Genomic DNA, 10,566 nt, shown 5'->3' with positions numbered 1-10,566 from the left:
GTTAATAAATGATTTATATAATGGCAAACAAATGTCTTTTTTTGCCCTCCTGTCACTGACCTGTTTATTTGGCAGTTGGTCTCCTGGCTGAAAATACATTTCATAAGTGTGTCCAGGGTCATCAAACGGATGTGCCCAAAGACCTCCACAAGTGTGTCCTGAGTGCCGCAAATCTTCTCCCACTTACCCTGGCCCAGGAGGTTAAGATCAACAACATCATCATCATCAGAGTGCCTTAGTCTCAAATCTCCTCCCTGACCCTGCCCTTAACGATGTACAGGAGACAACCCTGAATTAGCAAGGGGCAAAAGTCATATAAGGAAATAAGCCAAGTGTTTACTTGGCATGAGGAAGGGAAAAAAAAAATGCACCCAGCTGGGTGAGAAAGAGCATGAAGTAAACCAGGTATTCAGTCAATGGCTGAATTAAATATCTTCGACCTTTCAGTTATTATCATAACTCTGCTTTAAAACAGACCAGAGTTTCAGTAAAACAGACAATCTCTGATACCCATAATTACAAGGGGTCTCCTCAGGGCTTCCTTCATCTTCGGTCCCCAAACTGCTAGACGTCCCACCCCATCACTACTCCCAACCACCAAAACCGCATTTAAAATAAACTTGGAATATTTAAAAAAACAAAAAACAAAAAACATTTTTGATTTAGAAGTGGGAGACAGGGAGAAGCTGTGAACAGGAACCCTGCAGGCAACTGGCCTGTGTCCACTTCACTCGCCACGCCCCCGCAATGAGATGCACTACCTGAAATGTTTTGTGGCTTAAACTGCTACAGAGTTCTCTGTTGAAAATGTTTTTGTCATAATAAGCATTCTTTGTATAAAAATACGAATAAATCTAAATGTTTAAGTTTGGATCAACCAACATTTGTTGAGCACTTGTGCCTATAGCTAGATGCTAAGAATTTGGAGGCCATAGGGGAAAAAGGCAAATGGATTTTTTTAAGACAGCTTTTTACCTGCGTCAATTGTTTAGTCAATTGCTTTCATCCTGAATTATGTAGGTTTTACTGAGTAAAAAAAAGTGAGTTTAGACGAAATGAGAGCAAAGAGAAGGCTCAAAGCTGGCACAATTCAGTGAGAGGAGAGGCTGTGTGGGACTGAGGAGTGAGAGAGGTAGAAATGGTTTATTGCAATGGAGATATAAACTCAAATACCACCAGTGGCTGATACGCAATTGTGCATAAAGCTGCACAGCACCAGAATTGGAAGAGCATGCCCTCTCCCACTCTAACCTGCACCTCGAGCTCTCTGCCTCGAGAACTCTTGGGTACTTTACCACAGTCCTGGCAGACTTCAGGTTAAATCCGCTTCTGTGAGCTTGGCTGAGAACACAGCCAATCAGCTGGTAACAGTGGTTGTCTCTTGGGAAAAGGGATGGTCTTGCATCTGAAGGTGGAGGAAAACTTTGGCTTTGTTTGTGGTGTTGGAAGTGTTCATGATGAAACTGTATTAGTGAATTACTTATCTGACTTTTAAATAAGTACAATTTTAAAATTAAAAGTATATCACGTACAAGTACAGTTTTGGAATAGAACTCATTTTTAATCAGGGACTACCCATAGCAATATCCCCTCTGCAACCTCTTCCTGCTCTTTTCAAGGGCACAGGTCAGCTCCTTTGCTTTCTACAGGAGGAAACTCACATCTGTGACTTTAATGTAGGCACTTATCATTTGCTAGGTCATTTATGGCCATCAGGAAAGTCCATTCCAATCTCAAAACCTTTATTCACACTAACTCACTCTACCTAGATTCCCTTATCAGTGTTATCCACATATTCAAGTCTAGCTCATATTTCATGGTAAATCTGAACCTCCTCTGAATCTGAACCTCCTCTGAATCTGAAGCTATGATTTCCTTACCTGACACCTACACCACTTACCATTTGAATCTACTACTTGGTACTTGGTTTACTGCCATAAGATCTCAAAATAGATCTAAGACAGATGAGCAGATCTTCATTTATATATATATATATAAATGAAATTATATATATATAAATTATATATATATAAAATCCAAAGAACCATAGCAAAGGCTTACATAGATACACTCTTGCTCAGTGGGTACTTGTACATTGGTTAATTTCTAGAAATCATCCCCCTTTGACTTTCTCTATCCACTAAACATATGTCTAATTTACTCCCTGTTGGAAGCATTTTGCAACACACCAGAACACTTGTGTCCCTTCACTTACCAGCATTATATTCACAGAATGGGCCATGACCTTGATGTACGATCTCAAGATGTTAAAATTGAATACAGGAGTTATTAGGCGTCGGTGCTGGAACCACTTGGGTCCATTTAGATTCAGTAGTCCTTCTCCTTGAGAAATTAAAGGCACAAAACCTCATGACATTTTTATTAGATGAGATGAGGAAGGAGAGGTGAGGAACACAGACACCATGGAGTGACCATGAAGCACAAGTTGTCATGACAGTGGAATATCGAAATAGTGCTCATATATTAAGATTGAGGTGAGTTTTGAAGCTTACATCTGGAGTGGATATATTTAGCATTGTGAGAAAGAACTCATGCTTTAAAGCCTGATGAGAATGCAAATCCTGAAATCATCAGTTACTACCTGTTACAACTGGGTAAGTCACTCAACCTTCCTGAGGCTTGGCTTTCTCAATGATAAAGTGTGATATTAAATATCTAATTCACTGTGTTGTTGTGCAGATTAAGTGGAGGGTGTATATAAAGCACACAACCTGGTCTCTAGCTCACAGTAGAAATACAACAAATATTTATCTTTGACCTTAGCATGCCCTCTTGACCTTCTCCTTAGATAATTTGCAGTATAGCTCTACTATACTCTTAACACTTTTGAATTCCTATTTGAGTTTCTTTGGAATGCTCTACTATAGAAAGGGGATTTCTAGGGACAGAGTAGGTCATCCTCCTCATATGCACATACATACCAAGACATGGAACCAAGAACTTGCACAGGTACTTGGACTTGGGATCTGCAGAGTCAAGCAGAGGAAACAAAAGACAGCATTAGAGGAAGATTATCAATCAAAGCTGATGCAGGTTCTCTTCATTTGCCTACATTAACCACAAATAGTCAGCAAAAGGCAGCCTCAGGCTCATTCCTTGCATCCTGTGGTAGGAGCTGGGGGTGTGGGAGGTGGGGGTAGGATAGCTAACCCCCTGAGGAAGGTAAACAAATCCAGATTCTTTCCTTGTTGACACTTCCTCTAACAGAAATAGTGATTGCTGGAGGGTTACAAAGTTTCCAAAACAGGAATTAGGACAACTTATCATATCCTTTTTGGAGAGCAAATTAACAGAAAGGGGCTGGGGAAACACCAGAAAGCAAGGTCCAAATGTCTCTTGGGGTTCTCATGAACTCTAATGTGTAGGTGTTTTACAGCTCTTGTCCTGTTAAGAGGTGAACATGAAACCAATCAGAGAGAACTAGGGAAATGGGAGGCATGGAAAAAGCTGTTTTCTTTTATTAGGTTTTGCTAAGAGTAATGCAGGCAATGGCACAGGGAAGAAAGACAAGAATATTCGCCCTTAGTTTACGAAGTCATTGGAACAAAAACTGGACATTTTAATTTTGTGCTATACGATAATTTACCATGGAAGCCTTGAAAAAGAATTGGATGGAGGGGGAGTCAGATGACTTCTTCTCCCAAGGGAACACAGTTGAGAAATATGCAGAAAATGAAAACAAAATTTGGACCACAATAAAGAGGTTAGACTGGATAAAGTAAGAATCTAGCATTTGGGTTTACATATTGAACCAGCACAGGCAGAGCTACTTCCAAATGCTCCTGAAAACTTAACGCTCAAGAAGGGAGCTTAGGGGAGCATTTTAGATCTTGCTTCCAAGCAATTGTCAGTTTGGCTCAAATCAGATCTAAAAAAGTCAAAAAGTCAAAAAGTCAAAACAACAATGACTACAACAACAAAAGAGAAAGAGGGTGGGGTGGGGAGTGTTGCTGATACTGAAGTCACAAAACCAAAAGAGACAAAGAAAGTCCCCCCCTCACCCTGTGATCTGGTGGTACCAGTTCTAAGCTTTTCTCTAAGGTAGTGACCTAAAAGAGCCCATGAGAGTCTGAACTAGTCAAGGGACTGGGGGACATGGAAATCCCCTTCAGGATCGGTAGAAAAGCTTTCCACACTTCTTCCAGTGTCTCTTAAAGGCCTAATACTAATCTTTGCTTCAGAATTTCTTTAGAATCCTGCCTGTGGGTTGTGTATATAGCTCCCAGGAGGATAAGGTTCTTGAGATACACCCCTTTTCTTACCTGTTCTGCTCAGAAATGTCTTTGCATAGTCCGGGTCATAGATATAGAAAAATGCCTGAAAGGGCCCAACCCAGAAAGGAAAGGCACGCGGGTATTTTTCGACAAGCTCTTCAAGTTTCTCCAATTTACCATCCTGAATTAACTGCAGGGAAAAAAAGTGAAGGAAATTAGAGATGCCAGCCAATCTAGACTCATCCCTTCCTACAGATGCAAGCTGAGTTTAGGGCCTAGATAAGGTCATACAGGCAGAGGGCCTTACCCTGTTTCTGGAAGTAGGTGGATATGCTTTCCTAGGGATTTCTAAGCTTGGGGTATAATATTTTAAACAAAGTTAGTGTATTTATCTTCTCAATATAAATATAGTGAATAAGTCACTACCAAATGACTTACACTGTGAGCAGTTTTCCCAACCGAGAGGGTGAAGAGAGCCGAGTCACACACTTAGGAGTGGAGCCTGGAAGCTGAAAACGATTTTTTTTTCCCCTATGTGGGAAGCTAACCGTTAGTCGGTTAAACATGACCCACCACCCAGCTCACCATTCTTTCTCCCTTCTCCTTTCTCTAACTGTGGATAAGTGTTTCTTTCTCATGCCGTAATAGTAAATACTCCTTTCTAAAAACTTGCCAACTCTATCTACAAAGAAAATCCAATTCTTTTCCTATATAATAGCCAAAGGCTCATTTAGAGGTATGTGAAGCTTGAAGCAAACTCAAATACAAAACTCTCAGCTACCAACATTGATAAATCAGAGTACAAACGCTACCATCAGAAATGAACTTTTTGCCTGATGAGCAGATTGCTAATGGCTTGTTTAAATAGTTCCACTAAATCACTGACAATAAGATTCATTTATATATGCTTCTTGTATAAAGTGTAGGTGTTGGTGGGGACCCGTACGTGTGTGTCTGGGTGTGCCTAGTTACACATTTGAGCATAGGGATCCTGATCTGCAAAAATATTCTTTGTGTGAACAATCACACAGAATTTGCCATGTGATTTTTACCCTCAGAGAGGTAGAAAACTTTGGCTCCTATTTCCTGTGCTACCAACTAGCACCTCTAACCCATGAAGTGCACCCTGGATCGTTTAGGGCCCCTAAAGGTTGAGACTTTTACAATCTAGTTCCTGAAGTGCTGCAGACTCTTTTTTGCTAACATTCTCACAATCAAGTCAGTGACAAGCACCCACTGGTGACACAAGCAATGTTTTCCAACAATGCTACTATTTACTCATTTATTCATTTGCAAACAATAAACAGATGACTATTTATTAAGTGCCTATTATATGTGCCAGGTGATAGAGATGCAGGGAAATATAAGACAAGTAAGGTATTTGCCCTCATGGAAATTATAGCCTAGTATGAGGATTATTTTTTTGGATTAGAAATTGTCATGGACACTCTCAGCCACAAGCATTTGGTTATACTTTTAGAAATTCCTGTCTAGACAAAAAGGACTGAAAGTTATTGTGACTCTTGGAATATATGAATTTATCTTTTTTTTTCATTCATAGCAGCATTAAATACATTTGAAAATACTTATTACACATATTTAGAAGACATTGTTCAGAAATATTTGGAATTTGCTTCGTCCTCAGAGAAATGATAATAGCTAACATTTACCAAGCACTACTATGAACCGGATGCTTCCAAGTGCTTTCCATGTTTATTCTTTACATGAGAAATCCAATGGAACAGATACAATTGCAATCTCCATTTTATAAATGGAGAAATTGAACCTTAGAGAGGTTAAGTATCTGTTCAAGGCAATATGGCTGCAACTAGTAGTAAGGATTCAAACCCAGGTTGAACTCTAAAGCCCAAGTGCTTTACTATCTAACTATACAGACTTTCCTTGAATTACATACAAACACACATACATACTCCTGCATATACACACACTAGGTCTCACACACTGGCTAGGATTCATTGGCCTGCTGAATAAGTATCAATATACCTGGTCTATTCTTTGTAGTTGATAAATCTTTGAATGAATTTATTTAGCACCTAATGGATGTGAGCACTCAACAAAATGGTTACTTAGCACCTACTACAAGCCAAGAACTGGGTTTATGGTATCCTAGTGGTGAGGAAAGGAGTGTATAGTAAAGGAGTATATAATATAATGTAAAAGAGTGATAAATACTAAGATAATAAAAACAGAGTTAGGGGACAAGGAGTGCTAGAGGCCGTATTTTAGTTTGAGTGGTCAAGGGTGGGCCTCTCTGAAGAAGCGACATTTGTTCAAAGGCCTGAATAAAGTGCACAGAGAGCATTCCAGCCAAGGGAAAGGATATCCAAAGACCTGAGGAAGGAATTTGCTTGGCATGTTTGAGGACTAGCAAGAAGAGCAGTATGATTGGAAAAGAGCAAGGAATGAAATTTCTCGTCTTGTCAGGAATTTCCCCTATGTATATATGCCTTTTCTTCTGGAATCTATGGTTATACCTAAAATGTTACAATGTAAAATAGTTCCATCCTTTCCTTGTGACTAAGTGATGAGTCATCAAAAGGAACATAAAGGGTAAAAAAAGGTAAATGAGTAATAAAAGTTGGTAATAAAAGTGAACTTGATGTATCAGCCATCTCCAATCTCCAAAACTCTGATAGAGGCCTCTCTAAAATAAAAAAAAAATAATTTAGTGACAGTCAAGAGACATATGAACTTTAAAACACTATGAATGCAATGAACAATCTGAATAAAAATAAAACCATTCTATTTATGACAATATCAAATAGCAGAAAATATTCAGAAACATTTAACAAAAAAGGGAAAACATACACTCTGAAAACTACAAAACGTTGGAAATTTTAAAAGACTTAAATGAATGGAAAGATATTCATGTTCATGGATCAGAAGACTTAATATTGTTAAGATGGCAATACTTCCCAAATTGATTTACAGATTCAATGCAATCCCTATCAGAATTATAACTAGTTTCTTTGTAGATATTGACAAGCTGATATTAAAATTTATATGGAAGCTGGAAGTATCTAGAATAGCCTAAATGACCTTGAAAAAGAACAAAGTAGGAGAACTCATGCTTCCTCATTTCAAAACTTACCATAAAGCAACAGTAATTAAAACAGCGTGGTATTGGCATGATAGACATATAGATCAATTAAATAGAGTCCACAATCCAGAAGTAAACCTTCATGTTTAGTCAATTAATTTTTTACCAAGGTGTTGTGAAGCAATAGGAAAGGTGTGTGTGTGTGTGTGTGTGTGTGTGTGTGTGTGTGTGTGTGTGTGTGTATTGGTCTCTGCCCCCAGTTTCTGGCACATTTCCTAAGTGATAAGGGTACTGGCAGCATCTTTTGTTCTAACATTTGGTTCCTGACACAGAGTTCCTAAATCCCTTGGAATCTCCTGGGTGAGAGCAGTGTCTTTTGTTCTAATGAGGTGATTCTTGGGGTGCTCCTGGATGGGGGTCAGTCACCAGAAAGATTAAGCCATAATTAGCAGCTTAGAATTTTCAGCCCTACCTCCCGATCTTCAGAGAAGGGAAAGGGGTTGAAAATAGAATGAATGACCAATTGTACTTATGCGATGAAGCTTCCATAAGTATCTGAGAAGTATAGGGTTTGGAGACCTTCCGGGTTGGTGCAAGGGTGGCACAGCTGGAAAGAGCGTGGAAGATCTGTGCCCTTTCCCACATATCCTGCCCTATGCAGCTCTCCTATCTGGATGTTCATCTGTATCTTTTGTCATGTCCTTTTATAATAAACCAGTCATCAGGAAGTAAACTAGTTTCCTGAGTTTTGTGAGCCATTTTAGCAAATTAATCGAAACTGAGGAGGGGGTCATAGGAAGCTCCAATTTATAGATGATTGGTCAGAAGCACAAGTAACAACCTGGATTCGTGACTGGCATCTGAAGTAGGAGATTTGGGGTAGATCTGTGGGACTGAGCCCTTAATCTCTAGGATCTGATGCTATCTCCAGGTAGACAGTGTCAGAATTGAGTTAAATCGTAGGACACTCAGCTGGTGTCACAGAATTGCTTTGTGTGAGGAAAACTGTAACACATCTGGAGTCAGAAGTGCTGTGAATGTGGTAATAGTATGAGAGTAAAGGAGATATGCAGGAGTAGAACTAGGTTTTTCCTACTCAGGTGCCAAAACAATTCAATGGGGGCAAAATAATAGTCTTTTCAACAAATGGTACTGGGATAACTGGATATATACATGCAAAAGAAGGAAGTTGAATCCCTACCTCACACAATATACAAAAATTAACTCATAATAGATTAAAGATCTAAATGAGAGAACTAGAACTGCAAAACTCTTAGACAAAAACAAAGATTTAATCTTGGATTTGGCAATGGTTTCTTAGATATGACAACAAAAGCACAAACAACAAAAGAAAAAATTGATAAATTGGACTTTGTTTTCTTAAGCTACTATGTTTTACCATTTTTAAAATGTATCATAAGGTGATACAACAATAAATGGAGAATAAGACAGAGCCCTTGGAAATTAAATTATGATAGCCAAATTAAAAAAAAATGTTTTTAGTAGAAATTATAAGAAGATAAAAATCAAGAAGCAAAGTTTATTTGTTTGTTTATTTGTTTTTTAAATAGATGCTCAATGCAGGAGGTCCATATCCAACCAATTGGAGTTCCAGAGAGAAAAGAGAAATTGAGAGGTGTTGGTAAGGAAATATCAAAGAAATTGTAATGTTCGCTATTCATGTCCTATCCCTAACTCTTCATCCTTACCACTTTATGGCTTGCCATAACCAGAATCTGCATTTATTAATCTAAGGGTTGTCTCTGTTCACTGCCTTGCTGTCTACAAAACAGTTCAAAAGTGTTGGGAATTTAACACTCCCTAGGGCCAACCTTCCACCATGACTATCAGAAGTTAATCTAAAAATGCCCCAGTTCCCTTACCCGTCTTCAGGTAGGATAACTCTGAATTACATACACTGACTACTGGAGTTCCCCTGTGGGATTAAACTATAGTTATCCACAGTGGCAACTTGCTTGAAAATCAGCCCTATGTTGCCTGCTTTCCTATCCTTGTCTCACCTGCCTGACCCTCTATCAAAGTTTCCTGGCATCCATCATCTCCAAAGTAAAATACTTGCTCTTGAATCTTTGTCTCAGGGTCTTATTCTGGAGAAACATAAACTAAGACAAATATTATACATAAAAAATTCCAGAACTGATAAATACGAGTTTTTAGATTAAAAAGATTGCCGACCAAGTGTCAAGCATAATAAATGGAGGAACAAAGCCTAATGCCACACTTTAGTACATCATAATTAAATTTCAGAACATCAGAGGCAAAGTGAAGACCTTAAAGCTGTTATAGAGAGGAAAAGAAAAGGGTCATATAATAAAGATTAAGAAAGTGGGAGAATTCTGGAAAGATGGCAGATTAGGAAGTATGAGTAATCTGTCTCCCCACCTAGGCAACCATTGCTCTGGAAGAATCTGTCTGATGTACCTATTTTGAAATTCTGGAATCTACTGAAGAATTACAACTTCCAGGGGGAAGGCTTAGACTGTATACTGTAATTAATTTTGGTCAATTTCAGCTCTTCACATGGTAGAAGCTACCCATCTCCCATCCCTAGCCGAGGTGGCAGGCAGCTGTAGGTGTTCCTGGAGCAGCTTACACACAGCTTGTGGGAGCTGGTGTTGGGGAGGGGGAAGTGCCCTGTCCCCCAAATATTGGGGATTGGTGTTCTGATCACCAATTACTTCTTCTGAACACAGAGGTACACACACACAAGAGGCCAGTGGCTATTGTTGTTGTACTTCTCCCCATTGTTGCAAGTTCCCCTGTTCTTACTGGCTGAAGTGACTTCTAGGAAATTTAAAAGGCTGGTTTCTTCTTTCCTGGTTATTTTTCTCTTTCCCTGTCCCTGCTTTTGAGAGCCAGGCATTAAAGACTAGGATATTTGAAAGCAATTGTATATACAAGGAAAATCAGAAAGTGACCACATATTCCCAAGGAAAATCACAGGCTCAGAAAAGACCTTAGGTCTACCATGTGAAGAGCTGAAAAAAGACCTTTAGGTCTTTTCTGATGATCTTTGTTAAAGAGAAAGCTTGCAGCAATTTAAAAATAAATAAATAAAACAAAGCAAAACAAAGCAAACCCTGGGGAAGGGAGAGAATCTGATCTCCTGAGTTATCATATTATTAGACTGAAATGTCCAGTTTTCAACAAAGAATCACAAGTCATACAAAGAAACAAAAAATATGGCCCATTCAAAGGAAAAAATTAAATCAACAGAAGCTGCCACAGAAAAAGACCGAAGGGCAACAC

At 38.9% G+C, this 10,566-nt stretch overlaps 1 protein-coding gene across 1 annotated transcript in view; it reads right to left on the bottom strand.

Moving 5' to 3' along the window:
• Positions 1-10,566, bottom strand: part of LOC105297195 (cytochrome P450 4X1-like) — a 47,027-nt gene that overhangs the window by 32,414 nt on the left and 4,047 nt on the right. Inside the window, exons 2-5 of the mRNA XM_023534998.1 lie at positions 4,284-4,425; positions 2,943-2,987; positions 2,216-2,343; positions 61-188 (exon numbers count right to left, since the gene is read on the bottom strand). Of these exons, the coding sequence (XP_023390766.1) occupies positions 61-188; positions 2,216-2,343; positions 2,943-2,987; positions 4,284-4,425 (443 nt within the window). The remainder of the gene's footprint in view (positions 1-60; positions 189-2,215; positions 2,344-2,942; positions 2,988-4,283; positions 4,426-10,566) is intronic.

Source organism: Pteropus vampyrus, unplaced genomic scaffold, assembly GCF_000151845.1.
Source record: "Pteropus vampyrus isolate Shadow unplaced genomic scaffold, Pvam_2.0 Scaffold135, whole genome shotgun sequence".
Classification (NCBI taxonomy): domain Eukaryota; kingdom Metazoa; phylum Chordata; class Mammalia; order Chiroptera; family Pteropodidae; genus Pteropus; species Pteropus vampyrus.
This window is presented reverse-complemented; position numbering and strand designations above follow the sequence as displayed.